The 21,049-nt window shown below is 40.8% G+C and overlaps 1 protein-coding gene across 1 annotated transcript; it reads right to left on the reverse strand.

The window, feature by feature from the left end:
* Positions 1–9,711: 9,711 nt before the first annotated feature.
* LOC308665989 (transmembrane protein 14C-like) lies at positions 9,712–21,028 on the reverse strand. Its single transcript, XM_081324414.1, has 5 exons — positions 20,802–21,028; positions 18,789–18,865; positions 16,073–16,174; positions 14,844–14,931; positions 9,712–10,546 (listed from the first exon to the last, which is right to left on the reverse strand). The coding sequence occupies exons 2-5, from the start codon at positions 18,862–18,864 to the stop codon at positions 10,489–10,491; spliced, it is 324 nt and encodes a 107-aa protein (XP_081180540.1). The 5' UTR covers position 18,865; positions 20,802–21,028; the 3' UTR covers positions 9,712–10,488.
* Between the last annotated feature and the right edge of the window lie 21 nt (positions 21,029–21,049).

A 21,049-nucleotide genomic window follows, 5' to 3' on the forward strand; every position in this document is an offset into this window, starting at 1 on the left:
TAATTCTCATTTCACAGTAATAAATTCAAAGAAAAAAAATGAAATTTCAAATATAGTGAATGTCAACAGTGGAGCAACCAATATTATTTTTTAAAAGGATTTAAAGAGCATCTTTATAGAAATACAATTGCAAGATCTTATCCCAAAACATTACAGAAAATATACTGAAGATCTATATTTTTTTTTCACATGTGCTATGAGATTGAGAAAAAGAATCTTCCAAAGATTCTTATGCATGACCTGAAAAATAAGAAAACTTGAAATATTGGCTTTGTCTTTATCAATGAAACAAAAGATTAAGGATTTCAACATTTCTGAAAGTGCAAGATTGCTCATGTCTTCTGAAAGAAAATTGTGCTGTATCGTATATCGTTATTACCATGATCATGCCTAACACCATCATTGTATTAATTTGTGTATTTTTTTATAACAATGGGTCCAAGAAGCTCACTGCAAAGACTGTATTGTTAACATAGATGAGGAATGGGAATTTGTTTGGGATTCAGGGCTGCAAGCAACCTTGTAGTCCTTCCCCGACTGTTTCATGTGTATTCTACTTCCCCATTTAAAACTATGATTTCTGTAGATTGAAAGAAGTAGAATAATTTAGGCTTCAGAAAACCGGTGGGGAATGCAACTACATTTCTCAAATGCCCTGAAGGATGTTGTACAGAAGATGGTTAAGACTTTCTTTTCATTAGCCAAGATGGAGGACACAGAATGATGGACTTAAATTATAGGAAAGCAGATTCTGATTGAATACAAGAATAGAACCTTTCAACAGTGAGAAAAGTTCAATAGAAGAGTTACCCATTTCTCAGTTACCCAGAGAAATGGTGGCTTTTATCTTGTGTTGTGTTCAAAATGAAACCTGTAGATTGCATTCAGAATGAGTTCTGACAGCCACCTCTTGACAATATTTTCATTTGGCTCCCTGAACTACCTCAATGTCCCAAAGGATCCTTTCCAACTCTTAAGATCATAGGACTTCCTAAAATCTCCTGGAGCAAAGAAATCAGAAGCGCCTACTAGTGCATAAATACGTATATATGCAATAATATGTTTTACTATTTATCTCACAGCAGGTGGCAGCATTTGAATTAGGTTTGGATGCCAAGCAATGTCAGGCCTTATTAGTCCTTGGGTGGGATTCTTCCAGGAATTATTAAGGCAATTTAGAAAGATATATATACATATGTTGGTATGTACCATAGGTACATGCGTACATACATATGATATGCTTATTCAGTGCTTTTTTTGTAAAAGAAAAAGGTGCCGGAACTCACACGTCATATAACCCGCCTTGCCTACCCTACAAGGTTCCATCCAAAAAAGGTGCCGGAACTCCGTTCTGAGCGTTCTATGAGAAAAAAAGCCCTGTGCTTATTGAAGAAAACAGTGACAATCATTTACATGTTATTGGAATGGAACCGACTGAATATCTCCATGAAATACACTAGAAATAAAATTTGACTTTTATATTTTTTAAAAAAAATTCCTATATTTAACCAGTGCCTTTACTAGGCCAACCCAAATGTTACAAAATAGCATGCAAGTATTTAGAAGGTTTTTTTTTAATTAGGCAAGATAATTTCCAGAAACAGAAAGGAAGGAAAATTTGGATTTGTCTTTGTGATGTTAAGTCCAAAGCTGATCTCAGGAGTAGATCACATTCATTGAAAAAGTCTTATTCACAGAGGGTAGTGGATTGTGAAGTGCAACCTGATGTTGAACAGCCTGCAGGCATCCCAGCAGAGTGCTATCCATCACACATGTGATGTTAAGTTATGTCAAAGTCACTTACAAAGATTGCTATGAAGAAGAAACAAGCAAATATTTATTTTCTTATTCAAAATAATTGTTGGTTCTCCATTTTAGGCATATAAAAAACCTGCATAAGTATAAATTCTGTTTTCATTCTTGGAAATATATTTATAAATGAAAAATGTAATTCAACTAAACATCAATTGCTATATTCCTTCTACTTTCTGAAATGAGGAAACGAGCTATCATACTCTATAGCTTTAATGTAGAGCAAATTCTATTCTTTATCATCAGATAACCTTATATACTGCATTCACCTCTGAAAAAGCCTGTCCAAAAAATCCTGGCACCTTGTGTTTTAGTAGCCAAATCCTTCAGTATGAAAATTAGATTTACTGAAGAACAAATTTTACTAACTTGAGAGTAAATATGGCAAGACATTAAATTAATAAAACAACTCACCAGAGAGCAAAAGAAGATTAATAATGATATGCAGTATCATTAAATAATAATATACCCCCTATGGAAGAATGGCAAATCAAGTTGTAGAAGTATGCATTTGTGTCAAAAACAAACTCAATTTGATATACAGGACTGATTCTACAGTTCTACCTGTAGACTTATATTGGATCCAAAATCTGGGCTTGTCTTAACACAGGGCTTTAATATCCAAACTTTTGTTTGATTCAGCGACTATGGACAGAATTCTTGTATTAGATAGAAATTTCTGTTAACTCTCCTTTTTGACTTAGGGCTCATATTTTAATGACTTGTTAAAAGTCAATTTGATTTTTAAAATGTTCTAAACTAAGTCTTAAAATCGATGTAAGAGACTTTAAAGGCAGCACACAAGCATAATGTTACTTCAAACTGTATGCTTAATCGGGTCTTGCTCGTAAATGTATATTCTCTTTTTAAAATTGTGTTCTTAAATACCCAGTGAAATAAATAAATAAATAAATAAATAAATAAATAAATAAATAAATAAATAAATAATGATATAGCATATAAATCCTTTCTTCTTAGTGCTGCTTTGACAACAGTATCCCAGACCTCTGCAGCTGGGCAGAATGCCATTGTCTATATAGCTGTGTCAGCAGCACGGCAGACCCACATACTTCATGCTGCATGTTTTCATCTTGGGCTCAACAATCAAGGTCCGCAAATCCAATATTCAAATAAAATGTTACAGAAATATTTTTCTTTCCTCAATTTGATATGCTGAGCTGAGCTTAACATGTCCAAAATATTTTTATTATTTCAATTATCAGGCTAATTGGGGAAAATTATTACATAATTGGAACTACATGATGTTTCTTTATAAAATGAGATCTGCATAACTGATTGATTGGTGGTCATTAGATATCACTGTGAAAGTACAAGTCCCATTTGTGTTCAGAAACCATGCATCTCTAGTTGAAGTCAATAGAACTGCAGAAGACCAGAGTTTTGAGTGGTTTTCATGTGGATAAAAAAACAACTTGAAAAACATAAAGCAGAATTTGAAACTGAATTATGTATGAATGACAAACATGTACAATAAATATGTATAAACTTTTATTAAGATTTGAAACAGAAAACCAACAGGTGAAACGTTGCATGACAAAATGGGCTATTAATTTTGGATATAATATACTTGGGAGACAATATGGGTAACTGAGCCTTGGTGGAGCAGTGGGCTAATGCCTCCTTAAGTAACACCAGCTGCCTGCAATTAGTGCAGGTTCAAGTCCCACCAGGCTCAAGGTTGACTCAGCCTTCCATCCTTCTGAGGTAGGTAAAATGAGGACCCAGATTGTTGGGGGCAATAAGCTGACTTTGTAAAAATGCCGCGGGGGTGTGTGTGTTAGGGTTAGGGTTTTACCAGGCAGGATGGACTTGTGAACAAGCTAAGAATCTTCTGATACAAATTCTCATGGTGATGCAAAGGATTTTAAAGATAAATATTGTGAAGAAACCATAACTTCTTTAAGGGTCCTGTGAACTAGAAAAGATGCATGGATGATTGATTTTGTATATGGTAACTGCAGCAAGACTATTGCATGTTCAACAGTGGAAGAATAATGAAATTTCCACAGTGGAGGAATGGATTCTGAAAATGTCAGAACTTTTGCTCAGATGGCAAAGCTGATTTGTTTGGTCAGAGGGGAAAAAAACAATACAGACCTTTTTTTCTTTCACCTTTTTCTTTCTCTTCTATTTTTTCTTTGTATTTGACTTTGTATTTGCTATTATATCACAATAGCCTAGTTTTCTTCTGCAGTTATAAGCTGCTTACACAACTGAGTCAGCTTTTGATGTATCACTCAGCAATTTCTAATCTGGTTACTGTCAGTTACAAATGAGCAAGAGTTTTGCACAGTTCTGTACTTGAGTTACATCAGTGATGGGTTGCTGAAAATGCTGGTTTATTTAAAGTTTAGGGGTATCACACTGAGATTTCCTCAAAATAAACCTATGTTGTGGAGAGGCCACTTTTGATCTGAGCAATACTAGTGTTTGACCTGAAATCAGGGAAGATCATTTGGATAGGCAAAGAGAGGTGATCAGCAGATTCTAGGGATCAAGAAATAACGCAAAGAGAAATCATTTTTCTCTTCTGCCCTGCTGTATGTGGGCTAATGTCTATGTGGTTCAAACACCAGAATGGAAGCAACCTCCATTATTCTATCGCTGTGACTTTTTTTGATACCTGTAAAACAGCAATGGTTCTGAATGTAGAATATTCTTCCAATACTCAATGCAAGACAGATGTGGCTTTACCAGGCTGGCTTCTAATGCTTGAACACATCGCTATAACAGAACAACATGGCGCTATTTTGTCCTCTAATGTCTGTGCTTGTGTAGAGACATAGAACATTCTTTTTCTCTTCTTTTTTAGTCTTTATGCTGAACATTAATAAACTTTAATAAATATGGAAAGTATTCCTCGAGCTGTAATGGGGCAGGATGAAGGGACCAATAAAACTAGCACATTCAGCAGCTCTGAGCAGGGACAACACATGTAAGAAAGCGGCAGGGCTTTGATTGAGTCACCATGTTCATTACCTCTTAACTTTTTGATCCCTCCTGCAATCCCCAGTATCTGACACGGTGGCTCAGTGGGTTAGGACACTGAGCTTGTCAATCAGAAGGTCAGCAGTTTGGCGGGTCGAATCCCAAGTGCCGCGTAACAGAGTGAGCGCCTGTTACTCGTCCCAGCTTCTGCCAACCTAGCAGTTCAAAAGCACGTAAAAATGCAAGTAGAAAAATAGGGACCACTACGGTGGGAAGGTAACAGTGTTCCGTGCGCCTTTGGCGTCTAGTCATGCTGGCCACATGACCACGGAGACGTCCTCAGACAAGCGCTGGCTCTTCGGCTTTTAAACAGAGATGAGCACCGGCCCCTAGAGTTAGAAACAACTAGCACGCATGTGCAGGGGAACCTTTACTTTTACCTTTACCACCAAGATATTTCTATTTGAAGAAATAGTTTCAGCATTTTTCCCTGGCTGCACATCTAGGAAGAGAATAGGCCTAGTCCACTTGTACTTACCTCTTCTCTACAGACACACACACACACACACACACACACATTTAACATCAAGATTCCATGCTTGTGTTTAAATTACGTTGTAATCCAAGTTCTCTGTCCTCTGTAATGAAACGAATACACAAAATCAGGCTTACAATATTTGCTGATCAATATGCTCCATATACTATGATTTCTCAGAGAAAAGACATCCAATATTTTGCTAAAAAATTAAGTGGCTGAAGATATTTTTGCAAGCAGTTTATTTCAGCGGTCTGCACTTCATAAGATGTCAGGGCATTGCTCAGCAGTTGCTGTTACAGATTGTAAGAACAGCAAAGTGTCATGTTGAGAAGAGTAAATTAAGCACTGGATTTACTTTTCCCTGAACTACCCTGTCAATCTAACCATAGAGAGCTTAACACGGAGGTCTGGTTGCCACAACTGGGTGTGCAATTAAGAGGCATCAAATGATGAAAGCCGCATTGCACTGCTGCAATGCCAGCTATGCTGCTTTTGCAAGTGCACAGTGACACTGTACATACGGATGAAAGGAAAAGAACATGTCACATGACAACACAAAAACTTTCATCATTTTGGAATGAACCTTGAATCTTATATACTCTAAGATGTTGTAAAGTATTGTGAAAAAAACCAAAATGGATTAACTAACCTACTCAATTTAGCACCAGGCAGTTAAACTCATCATGCTGCTTTTTCTCCAAAACCATACAATACATAAAACTCCTTCTCCAATTCTTCTCCTATAAGATAACTTGGTTTGAATGAGAGTGGTTGATCTGAAAGTACCTGCTCAGCTTGTTATGTACTGTATTGTAAATATGCTAAGCCATTGACCTATTGTGGAGAAGCTAAGCGGGTATTTTCTGCAAAGCAAAGACTAGCCCACAGGGGACCCTGCCGGTTAGTCCCAACCGTTTCGGCAGGAACATTCGTATTTGGATGGGAGATTCTAGGCAGGTAATTGGGTGAACACCTGAGGGCTTAAGTGTATAAGTACCGGCCATTACCTGTCGCTCAGTTAGTTCTGTTCCTGTTGCAATAAAGCTATGCTATGACGCTGTGTCGCTCCTTGCCTATCGAAGTAACTCACTACATAAAAGCTTCCATTTGGCTAAGGCTGGGGTGTCAAACTGCCGGCCTGCGGGCCGGACACGTCATCCGGAGGTCGCGCCCACCTCATTGCCGGCAATGGCAAAAAGGATCCAATACGTTGTGCGACATCACGTGACATCGCGAGTTTGACATGTCTGGGCTAAGGTATTTATTTATTTAAGAAAATTTATACAGATAGCCCTCAATTTACAATCATTCATTTAATGACTGTTCAGAGGTACAATGGCCCTGTAAAAAGTAATTTACAACGGTCCTCCCACTTACAACCAATGTAGCATCCCTATGGTCACATGATCATAATTTGGATGGTTGGCAACCAGCATGTATGGTTGCAGCATCCCAGGATCATGTGAACACCATTTGCAATCTTTCAGCCTGCTTCTGGCAAGCAAAGTCAATGGGGAAGGCTGGATTTACTTAATGATGATTTGCTTAACAACTGTGGCACAAAGGCTGCAATATTGAGCACGACTCACTTAATAAACCCATTGCTTAACAACATAAATTCTGCTTTCATTTGTGGTTTTAACTTGAGCACTACCTATATGGCTACCCGACTCAGTGACTCCAAGGGGGTTTATAAAGATAAAAACCTGATATAAAAACAATAAAACAAATCAAAGGTTGACCGAGAACTAGACCAGAACATGGGAGATCCTGGTTTCCTGCTCCAAATCCAACAATTTATCAGCTATATCACTCTGGCTCTCCATCTCTGGGGTTTCTCCCCTGTTCTATTTCATAAACATGTATTTCAATCCCATATTTTTTATTCTTTACTTCCCCTGTCACACACTTGATCCATAAGTCATCCCAGCAGCATGCAGATAGTTCCATGTGCATCAGATATTCATATTATGGATGCAAATAGTTTTTGTAACCTCTATGCAGATTTGATTCAAGAGGACCAATACCCATTGGAATATTTGGGGGATTACTGTTTCCATTCCATAGGTTTTTCTGCTTAACATTTTTAGTTCTTACAGGTTTCCAAAATGATTCCATGACATTATTCAGGACTGTATGAAACCAATTGACATCTTAAAAGAGGATCTGTCTCATCTGATTCAGGGACTCTTATTAGAGGAGTAATTCCCAATGTGTGTTGTTTCTGGTGTGTTGTCTAATTATCTGTGAAAAGGGGAAACAAGTATGAAATTGCTTACAACATAACAGCCTAGCCTAAGTCAATTATGTAATTAACATCGAACTATGCTAATAAAAGTGATTTGTATTGTGTTAATGTCTGTATGCATTATCTGGCACCCTTGAAGTCAACCAAACTTACACCATGCTCATCCCTGCTTCCTGTAACCAACATCTGGCTGGAGTCACAGTGGAGAGGCAATTAGAACGAGTGACTGCATGGTGACTCTTCTGAGAATTAACCACTTTGTGTGCTAACTTTGTCAACCAAAAATCTTGTCCTCTAAATGTTCAACACAGCAATAACAGTACCTTTAACTAGTATTCATACTTTGCCAGGTTTGTTGTTCCTACACAGCTTGTTTATAAAGCACTGTAGCGGACACCCTGCAAATTAAAGTTAGCATTTTTGTTTCTTTAGGATATTGCTTGAATGTTTTCCATTTCAACAGTCACTCATGCGCACATGAGCGCACAGTCACTCATGCGCTCGTGACCTCCCAATTGGACTACTGCAACGCTCTCTACATGGGGCTGCCCTTGAGGACGACCCGGAGGCTTCAGCTGGTGCAGAATGCAGCCGCGTGGGTTGTGATGGGGCTTTCCCGATACTCCCACATAACACCTCTGCTCCGCGAGCTGCATTGGCTTCTGGTTGCCCTCCGGGTGAGATTCAAGGTGCTGGTGATGACCTATAAAGCCCTAAATGGCTTGGGTCCGGGATATCTGAGGGAACACCTGCTGCCGGCATCAAGCTCCCTTTGTCCTGTGTGCTCCCACAGGGAGGGTGTTCTCAGGGTACCACCGGTAAAAGATTGCCGGCGGACAATACCCAGGGGGAGGGCCTTCTCTGTGGGTGCGCCTGCCCTTTGGAACCAGCTGCGTGTAGAGCTTAGGACTGCCCCTGACCTTCGCTCATTCCACTGGGACCTGAAGACCTGGCTCTTTGAGCTTTCTGGCCTGGACTGAGAGTATTAATTGGGGTTTTAATTGGATTCTAATTGGGATTTTTATGTATTCAAGGTTAATGTAATCATTTTAATTGTTTTTAATTTTTGTAATTGTATTGTTTTTAAAAAACCTTGTGAACCGCCCTGAGTCCTACGGGAGAAGGGCAGTATATAAGTTTAATAAATAATAATAACAACTTGCAGTGAAATGCAGTCATGGCTTTTGAGGGGAATCACACTATAATCCATGCTGTCTACTTGCATGCCATAAATTCAAAGTCTAGTCCAGAATACAATACATTCCATGAATTCACTTAGTCAAGAATAAAGTTAAGGAGTTGCCACCACCTCTGTATTATCATTTCCAAAGTAATTGCTCTCTAGATACATTAGTCATGCAAGGGGAAAATTGATGAGAGCTGAATCTGAAACATCTGGAGGGAGGATAACAGGCTCACTGTTGTAGAGTTTGAGTTTCAGTTTCCTCAAAATGGAAACTCTTATTAATAGTAATAATAGCAATAGCAACAGCAATAATAATAATATAGGTAGTCCTCAATTTAGGACCACAATTTAGCCCAAACTTTCTGTTGCTAAGCAAGACAATTGCTAAATGACTTTTGCCCCATTTTATAACCTTTCTTGACACAGTTGTTAAGTGAATCACTACCATTGTTAAGTTAGTAACACAGTTGCTAAATGAATCTGGCTTCCTCATTGAGTTTGCTTGTCAGAAGGTCGTAAAAGAGAATCACATGACCCAGGTCATTGTAACCATCATAAATATGAGTCAGTTGCCAAGCATCTGAATTTTGATCATATGATCATGGGGACGCTGCAATGGTCATAAGAATGAAAAACAGTCATAAGAGTGAAAAACAGTCATAAGCCACTTTTTCTGGTATTGTTGTAACTTCTAATGGTCACTAAATGAAGTGTTGTAAGTTGAGGACTACGTGTAGACTATTCTAAACTGACAGAAATGCTCTTTTCTTGGGATGCAGAATTTACGAAGCATTCTGTGGAAGAACAATCTGAAGTTGTATAAAGATCAGTCATTAAAATATTTTTTAAAATATGTTTTGCTTTGCAAAACAAGTTTTGATCTTACAGACTGCAAAGGATTTGTACATGCTACAGCAAACTCTTGCCAATTTCTCGACCATGTCAGAAACTTTTTTTAAAGAAATCACAGTAGAAGCCTTGTGAAATTTGGGAAGGTTTTAATATCATGATTAAAGATCGCATTTCAACCCCTTATTATAAACAGTGATAAACAACAGCTTCAGAAAGAAGACAACAGTACAATGTTCCATAGAGACTTACTCACAGAACATCATTTTAGGAGCATTTTAGAGAGAGGGAAGATGATCCCCATTTCTTCATGGACAGACCCAAGACCTCAAAATTCAGTCTATTTTCCTCCATCCTGATATCCTCCCTGCATACAAATGTGGAAACCCTTCATTTCCAGCAACTGACCATCTTGGCTGGGAATGAGGAAATGATGTATTTCCCATACATCAATCAGATCAACACCTGGATACGGTAAGGTGGCTTAAGGCAACTGCAAAGACCTAAGCATCTGGAGCACCACAGGCATGGAAAAGTTCACTGATTCTTTTATACTGGAAATGTTTACACAAGTGGTTTTGCTCCCTGATTTGGGTGAATTAATGTGACATTAGCAAACAACGTCAGCACCATGGCTGACCCTATTTTCTCTCTTGGTCTTCTTGGTCTTTTTCCAGCAACTTCTATTGTTACCACTTTGGGGAATATCACCAAGAAGTTACCATACTAGTCAGTAGTTCCTACTGGAATGGAGAAAGAAATGCTTGCATACAAAAGAGTGTCTATATTCAGAAACACATTTGCTTTTAATTTAGTTACTTAAAAATTAGGATATGTGCTGTGCTGTGCTTAGCTTGCCATATTTGATATGTGTGATCTGTTTTCTTGGCCACAGAGAGTGCCCTGTTACCCATTGTGCGGTTTGTCATACATCTTCAGCCCAAGTCTTCCAACCATCACCAGACTAGAAAGAAAAACATAAAGACAGTTTATGGGAAATAAAGGAAAAATCACTCCTACTTTAATAGTGCTTAATTTGCCCTATCCCAAACATTTTGGTTTTGGATTTAATTAGAGGCAAACAACAGAAAACAAATATATTGGGGGGGGGGAAAGAAGCTGCTTCTTTTTTTAAAAAAGTATTTTTATCTTCTGAAGACTGCTGATGATATGACCAAAAACATCATGGGCTTCTGAAGGGGAGGGGCAAAGAGGAGAAGATGACAGTACAATTACATCATAGAGCCAGTTTTGTCTACTGGTTAAGGTTGTTGTTGTTGTTAGCTGCGAAGTCGTGTCCGACCCATCGCAACCCTATGGACAACATTCCTTCAGGCCTTCCTGTCCTCTACCATCTTCTGGAGTCCATTTAGGCTCACGCCTACTGCTTCAGTGACTCCATCCAGCCACCTCATTCTCTGTCGTCCCCTTCTTCTATTGCCCTCAATCTTTCCCAGCATTAGGCTCTTCTCCAGTGAGTCCTTCCTTCTCATTAGCTGGCCAAAGTATCTGAGTTTCAACTTCAGGATCTGGCCTTCTAAAGAGCAGTCAGGGTGTCGAGCACCCGAGAGCCCATACTCCTGCACCCTGACCCAGCAGCGCCTTACGTCGTGCAAGTAGATGCTAGCGACGTGGCGGTTGGAGCTGTCCTTTTGCAGCACAACAGTAAAGGTGCGTTGCGACCCTGTGCTTACGCGTCTAAAAAGCTATCAACCACCGAACGCGCCTGGGCTATCTGGGAGAAGGAGGCCTACGCCGTTCGGTGGGCGTTGGAGACGTGGCGGCATCTTCTAGGGGGGGCAGAAAAGCCCTTCGAAGTATGGACGGACCATAGGAATCTAGAAGCCCTGCAATCCCCACGTAAGTTGGCCCCTAAGCATGTACGGTGGGCCCTGTACTTCAGGCGGTTTAGGTTTACCCTGAAATACGTCCCAGGGGGGAAGAATTTCCTGGCGGATGCCCTCTCTCGGCTTCCGCAGTATGACAACCAGCGGGAGGAGGTGGTGCAAGCTCTTATCCCTCCTCTCGGCCCAGAGAAAGTACAGGCAGTACAGAACGGGGTTGCGGATGAACTGGTACCGCAGCTGAAAAAGGCCCTGGAGGGAGATGGCTGGTTACGGCAGCACTCGCGGCTTCTAACACGACGGGACGATCTGGCCTGGCTTTTTATAACCCACGTGTACCGTTTACACGGGGCGCCTAGACGTATTATCTCGGACCGAGGGGTACAATTTACCGCCAGGTTCTGGCGTGAATTTCTCCAGTTCATCGGGTCATCCCAGGGACTAAGCTCGGGGTATCATCCCTGCACAAACGGCGCGGCAGAACGAGCCAACGCGGCGGTGGAGCAATACCTACGCAGCTATGTCTCGTACCAGCAGGCAGACTGGGCTGACCTATTGGCGTTTGCAGAAATCGCCCACAACAACGCTGTGCACAGTAGTACTGGTCTCCCACCGTATACAGTGGTGTCTGGCTACGATTTCCCTCCTGTTCCCGAGTGTGACCAGGGGCCGGCCTCCTCTTGTCAACCCCAGGAGTGGATGCTACAAGTCAGAAAAGCATGGGCGGCGACCAAACAGGCTCTAAACAAGCAAGCCAGTATTGTAAAAGCCCAAGCGGATAAGAAGCGCCACCCGTTCTACACCCCAGGGGTTGGGGACTGGGTGTACTTATCCACAAAATACCTGAGATTACAAATACCTAGTAAAAAGCTGGGCCCTAAGTACATAGGCCCCTTCCAGGTAACCCACATCGTCAATCCGGTCACGGTGCGCCTTCGGCTGCCTAAATTTCTAGGCAAAGTGCATCCCGTGTTCCACGGCAGCTTACTGAAACCAGCCCCTGTTCCTATTCGGGGGGAGCCAGTCGGGCCGGGGCCTGTGGGTGATGGGCAATATGAGGTACAAGAAGTCTTAGACTCCAGGATGCGGAGAGGGCGACTGCAATACCTGGTGCTGTGGAAAGGATACCCAATAACTGAGGCATCCTGGGTGGCGGAGTCAAACGTTCAGGCCCCTAGATTGGTTAAGGCATTCCACCAGAAGCACCCTGGTAAACCCTCGGGAGGGGGTCGGGGGGGATCTGCTGCTCTCCTTAGTGCTTGTCTGACTTCTCTACCTTGCCTTTCAGGAGGAGCCTTGGTAGGAGGGGCCGACTGTCGAGCCCTTCGGGTTCGACAAACTCGCCGGGAGGGGGATTCGGCTCGCAGCCCTCGGCAACAGCAGCGGCCACGCCCACACCCTCCAGCTGTCCGGCGGGCGAGCTGCCGTTTGCCGCCGGAAGCCCAGCCGGCCCCAAAGCCCCCAGCTGACCGGCGGGCGAGCAGCCGTTCGAATGCCCAGCCGCTCCTACACTCGCCAGCTGGCCGGGGGGGAAGCAGCCGCGCACCGCCGAAGGCCCAGCCGCTCCCAAGCTCCTCAGCTGACCGGCGGGCGAGCAGCCGTGCGACGCCGAGAGTCCAGCCGCGCCCACACCCTCCAGCTGACCGGCGGGCGAGCGCCGGACCCACGGGCATGCCGCTATCTGAAAGGAGGCTGAGGGCGGTCGTGAGTGGCTGCAGGATGGCTACGCCGGGGCAGCCAGCAGGGAGACGGCCGGCAGCGACGCAGGGTGCTGAACAGCTGCACCCGGACCTTGGGGGCTGCCAGGGGGTCATGGGGATGGCGCGGGGAGATGCATTGGTGGAGGGGAGCACACTCAGGTTGTTAGGAGGGGGGTGGGCTTGTGCTTACCTTCACGCTGGGAAGCACGGTGCCGGTGGAGGGAGCTGGGCGTGGGTTGAAGGAGTAGGGGGGTGGAGTATTTACGCAGGCCAGGCGGATGCTGGTCTGCACGAGGGAGGGGTGGAGTCTAGGGGTGGGGCTGCTACCTAGTTACAGATTCAGAATAAAAGGTGCGTTGAGAGTGTGTGGCTCTCAACGCTGACTTTGTTAAGGTATAGAGATCCTGCTATTAAAAGTACTCTTTCCAGTCATCCGTACTTCGTCGTGGTTTTTCCTGTGGGCTTGTCGATCCGGCGAAGACGAGGAGTTGACACAGGGTTGATCTCCTCTAGGACTGACCGGTTTGATCGCCTTGCAGTCCAAGGAACTCGCAGGAGTCTTCTCCAGCACCACAATTCAAAGGCCTCAATTCTTTGGCGCTCAGCCTTTTTTATGGTCCAACTTTCACTGCCATATATTGCAACTGGGAAGACCATAGCCTTGACTATACGCACTTTTGTACCAGGCTAGAAATTAAGATACCATGAGTTCTAGTCCTACCAGAAAAGCCAGCTGTGTGACCTTGAGCTTGTCACACTCTCAGCCTAACCCATCTCAAGAGATTGCTATCAGGAACATAGGAGGAGGGAGATATGTGGGATATGTTCATCACATTGAGTTATTTGTAAAAATAATGAAATCATGGAAATGCCACATTGTAATCAGACATCGGATATGAACATATAATGATGGTACTGCATGAGGACATAGTTCTGGTGTCACTGAAGCTTGTTGCAAATACAATCAAGAAATATTCTTGATATAGATATTAACATGCAATCGTTGTGGTCACTTTACTCTAGAACAGTATTTCTCAATGTTGGTAACTTTAAGATGTGTGGTCTTCAACTCTCAGAACTCCTCAGGCAGTATGTTGCCAAGCTTGTCAAGGCTGAGAAACATTGCGTAAGATAGTTTGAATGGAAATAGGGAGGCAGACTATAACGTGGGGTGCACTTGGAGGCTAAATCTGTCCCTGATTTTCCATTCGCTACTAAATTGTCATTTTTAATGTGACAGAGAGGCAGATGATTAAATCACATGAGCGGCATTAAAAATGCTAACTAACAGTTAATTTAAAGCTAACTTCAGCCTCTTAGTTTTTGTTCCACTTTTTTCTCCAGTTTCTGATCACATATTGACACATCATTTAACAGCCAAGCCTGATCCTCAGCCTGAAAATAATGTATGTACTTGTGATCAGAGTAGGTAGAAGAAAGAGGAAGAGAAACATTTTGGATACAGTTCAGTCCCAGAGTTTCCAAAACTAGGGGATTGCTCAATGTCAATTTGGTCCTATTTAATAAACATGTTATTTAATCTAAAACTATTAAATTTAAAAAGGCTATTTTTACTAATTGTCAGTTTAAAAAAAAACAAACGGTTGTAGCATGGTGCTGTTTGTTGATCCTTAGACATAAATCTCACTACCTTTAATAAAACACAAGATCGCACCTTTAATGCAACAGTGAGAACATAAAAGCATGCAGTTAATACCTTGCCCCAGCAATCAATCCTGCAGGCATGATTTTCCCTGAGTTGTAGAATCTCATTCCCATAATGCCAGCTAAGGTTCCAGAAGCAACTAATAAAAAGATTTTTTTAAAAAAAATACAGAATACATACAACGCATTATTATCTCATGGGTTTTTCCTTAAAGAACTGCCAACCTGAGAAGGATGATAATGAAAAGCCAACAATGCTCAATATCTTACTTTAAAAAACTCTCAGAGTCAAAATGTGCACGCCCTACATGGCAACATTCTCAACTGAACACTATTTAAGAATGCTTGCATTTCCATCTCAAACACATCCCAACATCCCTTTTTATCTGGCTTTTAAAAACAGGTCTATTTTAAAGACATATATTTTTCTCTTTTTCTATATCTCTCTTGGCCTTCTTTGAGCAAACCAATTTAAACTATCCAAATAAACCTGAATAATAAACTCAATTATGCATGATTCTTAAAAAGTTAGTTATAGCTTTAGTAATAACATCATTCTATCTAACATCTAATTCTTGGGGGAAGGAGATAGCTCATAGTGATTAATGGTTAACATAATGGCTTTGAACTAAATCTAATGCGAGCCTTTACTTCCATCAAATGGTTTCCCAATTAGTATCTTTTCCCAGTTTTTGTTATTTGCTCTAACTTACTGCAAATTAGTGCCCTTATTTTAAAAAAAAATGCACACAATTTTTGCAATTTCCTATGGAAGGAATCCCATTGGAGGATTTTGCTACTATAGAATAAAATCAATTGTAAAGGTAAAGGTAAAGGTTCCCCTGCACATGCGTGCTAGTCGTTTCCGACTCTAGGGGCCGGTGCTCATCTCCATTTCAAAGCCGAAGAGCCAGCGCTTGTCCGAGGACATCTCCATGGTCATGTGGCTGGCATGACTAGATGCCAAAGGCGCACGGAACGCTGTTACCTTCCCGCCGTAGTGGTCCCTATTTTTCTACTTGCATTTTTACGTGCTTTTGAACTGCTAGGTTGGCAGAAGCTGGGACGAGTAACAGGCGCTCACTCTGTTACGCGGCACTCGGGATTCGACCCGCCAAACTGCTAACCTTGTGATCGACAAGCTCAGCGTCCTAACCCACTGAGCCACCGCGTCAATTGTACTCTGTGAGTAAATGGTATTAAATAAACACAATGAGATCAAAGGCTCGTAACAATTATATTTATGTGTCTTACAAATCTATTTGTTCAAGACAGACTTACTCAGAGAAAGCCAAATGTTCTTTGGGTTTTGAGACAGTTGGTATGCTCCAAGTCCAGCTATCCCCCCAAAAAGAAGACCAGCAGCTAAAGATGGGACGCTACCTTGAATAAACCAAATGAACTGTGGTTGTTAAGGAGAAATAGACATTGGACAGAAAGTAGTATTTTGTTGTTGCTATAAACCTTGGTTGAGATTTTTTCCCCCCTTAGGCTTCATTGGGGTGTTAGTTTCCTTGTACATCTCTTAAACAGTAAGGATTAAGTATCACCAGTCAAGAAGCATCATTTACACCATATTTTAAAAGATGTCGGCATCCAAAAGATTATAAGTGGAGGAAGAAAAGTAAAGGAGGACAGCATGGAGAAAACCCAAGAGATAACAGAAGGGAAAAGAAGAACGATCAGTATATTGTTAAAGAAAGACGAATGAAGCCCTTTCCTGAATGTTGGTAATAAATCTAATCAGAGTAATGAAAAATATAGAGAGTACAGTCTTATCTTTTTGTGTGTGCGCCTTCAAAGTGTCTTGACCTCTGGCAACTGCCTGGACTAGTTCTTACAAAATCTTGGCAAGATTTTTGGAAGTGGTTTGCCACAGCCTGCTTCCCAAAGATGAGAGAGAATGACCAGCCCAGGTTCACCCAGCTGGCTTTGTGCCTAACATGGATCTAGAAGTCATGGGCTCTCAATTTCTAGCCTGATGCCTTAACCCCTCTCACAAACTTATCTAGAATATTAACTACTTGCCTTAAAAATTAGGAAATGGTAATCAGTTTAAAATGTATTCCTGCTTTCCTCTAATATACCATTCTCTTCATAAAACTTCACACTGACTTTGATATATTTGAAATAAACATTTGGAGAGCTTTACTCTCAGAGAGGATTATCCTGTGTTATTCTTTGAAAATGGCTGAGGAGACCATTTTTAGTTCTATTAGGAGTTTATATATGGAGATGGGTGACTGTAAAAAGACTGAGGAAATATCAAAGTTTTTGAATTATTGTTGAACAGTCCTGTTAATCAAATTGCAGGGGCTTTCAACATTGACTGCTAATGTTTCCTGTTCTATTTACAGGTTAACTCTATTTGGAACTGAAGCATCCTAAGCTGTATTAAAAGACCATTTAGATTTTCTTTTATCCAGTCATTTTTCTTTCATCTCTACAAGACCATTATGAAGTTGCAAGAAGACTGATGTCATACAGGTAGTCCTCAACTTACAAGAGTAATTGAGCCTGGAATTATGGTTGTAAGTTGTAGCCTTCATTAAGTGGGTTACTACATGACCATGTCCAATTTATGATCTTTTTGCAATGGTCATTACCCAAACACTATGATTGTTAAGTGGATGCTTAAGTGAACACTATGGACATTAAATCCATTTTATTCAATGGCTGTTTTTGCTAGAAACTGGAAGTGCCAGAAACCACCAAAAACCATGCAAAATCATGGTCATATGATCATGGGACAATACAAAAGGCCATAAATGCAAGCCAAACACCCAAAATACAATAACATGACTGCAGGTTGTATGTGTATGGGGGGCTGTCAGAACTCCAGAACCAGGATGTAAGTACTTTGGGGGGGCATTTTAACTTTGAATTATTATTAAGCAACTGGTATTTAAACAAGGACTACCTGTAATTACAAATACACTTCAAAAGGCTACATGTCAGTATTAGGACTCAAAAGTCTCTTTAAAGTTGTCCGAGCAGATGTATTAAATGCATGACTGATCTGATTGCTTTTATGCTTATCCATAGGATCTCTATCCCACAAGGGAGTTCAGATGAATGACAACAACAACAAAACAGAATTTGAATCTGTTCCCCCAATTCTCACTTATCCTCAGAGGCCTGCCAGAGGACCAAATTTACATATAATGATTTCTGGAGGCAGATGGAATTTATACAGATAAACTCAGAAAAGAAGATAGGCCAAGGGGATTTTTGTTGCAATACTCCAATTTTCACCACAGTTCCCTATTATTTACTACTTATAACATGATTCATAATTATTTATTAAAAATGTCCTTGTGCTGGTCAAAGGAAAATGTATCGTTTTCTCCGAAGAATACATGTCAAAGTTGTTATCTTCATATAATCTTCTATTAAATCAGAGTAAAGACCTGGAAGAAACATTGCATTCCCTTCAAAATTAAAATACATTAGTTTCATTGATTTTCAAGAAACCATAAGTCATACCTCATAGATCAGTTTTGAAATTGAAAGTGTGCCATTAATTGGTGAAAAAATATCTATTTTTTTGAACTTCATGAATCTTAAGACAGAATATGGATCTTTCAAACACTAATTAAAGCAATATATTATAGTGCATGTCCTCATGCCCTAACCTATCCAGAAAGCTTTTGGGTTTCTTTTAACTCTTTAGATCAAAATGTAAGACAGAAAAAAACAATAAATTAATAAAGACAAAAGCAATGTCACTTGTACTATACAAAATTGGGTGTTGCAATAAGATATCAGTATGCAACAGCAGAGGCTGGTTTGGGAGATTATCACTCCAATACAGTACCTCATATAGGAGGAATCTATTCCCTGCAACAGTTAAACACCATCTTATCACAAGAATAATAACAGCAGCTTATTATCAAAATGCTGGTTGAAAAGTGCATGTTGGGAAGAAAAGGAACTTCTTACTTGACAATCTTCCATTTTAAGAACTCTATGAACAAGAAGACACCAATATTCTTACCTGCTTTTGCATAGCCAATTATTCCACCAGAAGCTACTAAAGCTGCATAACCAAAGCCAATCCAGTCCAATCCCATCCTGGAACATAACACAACATATAAGCTGGATCGTATTCATGGTGATCAGAGAGTAAATCCTACTGAGACTAATGCTTAACTTAGACATGCTTTAATTAGTGGAAATCCTGAGAACTAAATTATATTATATCATCTTCTTAGCTCTTATAATTATCACCTGAAAATTTACCTTTGCAGCTAAGATTATTTCGGTTACTGCTTTGCCTTTTAATTTTCTATAGCATATAGAAAACCTAAAAAAAAATACCAATTTCTTTCTAGAAATGCTTCCATGCTTTAAGATGGATATTTAAAAGTCAGCTTGTATGTCTTGTATGTCTTTGCTTGCCATTTCCCTACCTGAGGAAAAGTCTTTGGACAATTTCTACATGGGGCTGCCCTTGAAGACCACTTGGAGGCTCCAACTGGTGCAGAATGCAGCCGCGCGAGTTGTGCTGGGAGTCTCCCGATGTTATACCTTTGCTCCGCGAGCTGCATTGGCTGCCGGTTGCCCTCCGGGTGAGATTCAAGGTGTTGGTAATGACTTACAAAGCCCTACATGGCATGGGTCTGGATTACCTACGGCAACACCTGCGGCCGGCGTCAACTCCCCTCCGTCCAGTGTGTTCCCACAGAGAGGGCCTCCTCAGGGTGCCTCCGATCAAAGAATGTCGATTGGTGGCCCCCAGGGGGAGGGCGTTCTCTGTGGGCGTGCCAGACCTGTGGAACCGCTTGCCGGTTGAGCTCCGGATGGCCCCCGACCTTCGCTCCTTCCGGCGCGATCTAAAAACTTATTTATTCGAGCAATCTGACCTGGTTTGATGGGTTAGGGTTGGGGTTTTAATATGTCTTTTAATTACTGTTTTAAATTTGGGCATAATATTTAATTGTTTTTTAACTTTTGTATTTCGTTTTTATATTTATTGCCCTGTACACCGCCCTGAGTCCTTCGGGAGAAGGGCGGTATAAAAATATAATAAATACAAATATATATAAATTTCAGATTCATTACTATTCTGAAAAAAAAATCAGCCAGTTTGGATTAGTTAAGAGAAATAAACTTTGCTGAAAAAGTAGGATAAACCATGTCTATGTAGGGTTGTTTTGAATATGCTTTACATATATGCTTGATTAAATACAAAACACTGGAATTATATTCTTTTAGCCAATTATTTTTCCTAAGTTTTGGGCTGAGTAAGAAATAGGTACAATAGAAGAGAAACAGAATAAGAAACAGATGACAAGAAAACAAGATTCTCAGCCTGAATTGCTTTATTAAGTTACCTTAAGCTCAATTCTGCAGTTCAGGGAGAAAGGATGAATACAAATGAAAAAATAAAACATATTCATTCCAGAGATCATCATTATTGTGTTTCTCATACAATCTCTATTGCAAGTGATTAGCTACCTTGTTGTATATATAGCTAATCTGAGAAAAAGTGCTACAAAAGACAAGAGAATATAATCAGGGACCTTATTCTTATTTTATTTATTTATTCTCTGCCTTATTTTTTAAAAAAATAATTCAAGGCAGCAAACATACCTAATACTCTTTCCTCCTCCTATTTTCCCCAAAACAGGGAAAGGTGGGTTGGATTGAAAGACAGTAACTGACCTAAAGTCAAACCCTAAAAGCTGGTTTGAACTCGAAGTTTCTCCCGATATCTCGTTTCTAGCCTTAAACCACTAGAGCAAACTGGCTAAACCTACGGTAATTCTGCCGATCCTGTGACACTTTATGGAAAAGTTAATTTGCTCTCAATAATATCTGATTTATAGCTGCACGTATGTATTGCCTCAAAACTTCATCATCTATCGACTATACTTACCCGGGGATACCAATAATATGTACAACCTGAAAGTCTCTTACCCTTGTCCTTTGCCCTAATATAATATGAGTCAAAAGGCTTCCTATTAATGCAAAACCTCAGGAATCTCCATTAAATGTGGTTACTTACTCTCTGATGCAGGCACAATTGCAGAGGTCTGCAGAGTAAGAGATACAAGCTCGCTACCGAATGATCGTTTTACTATCAAACTAGCCCGGCAGTTCAACAACTGCAGGAGAGCAATACACGTGACACGGGCCAATCATTACAACCTCCGGAGTTGCAGGCTGGGTTTGGTGGTTTTTTTTTCCTTTTGCGAAAGCTATGGCCGAACAGCATATTGCCCAGGGTTTTCAGCCCATCTCTACAGGAATAGC

Source organism: Vipera berus (genome assembly GCF_964194415.1).
Source record: "Vipera berus genome assembly, chromosome: 3".
In the NCBI taxonomy this organism is placed as follows: domain Eukaryota; kingdom Metazoa; phylum Chordata; class Lepidosauria; order Squamata; family Viperidae; genus Vipera; species Vipera berus.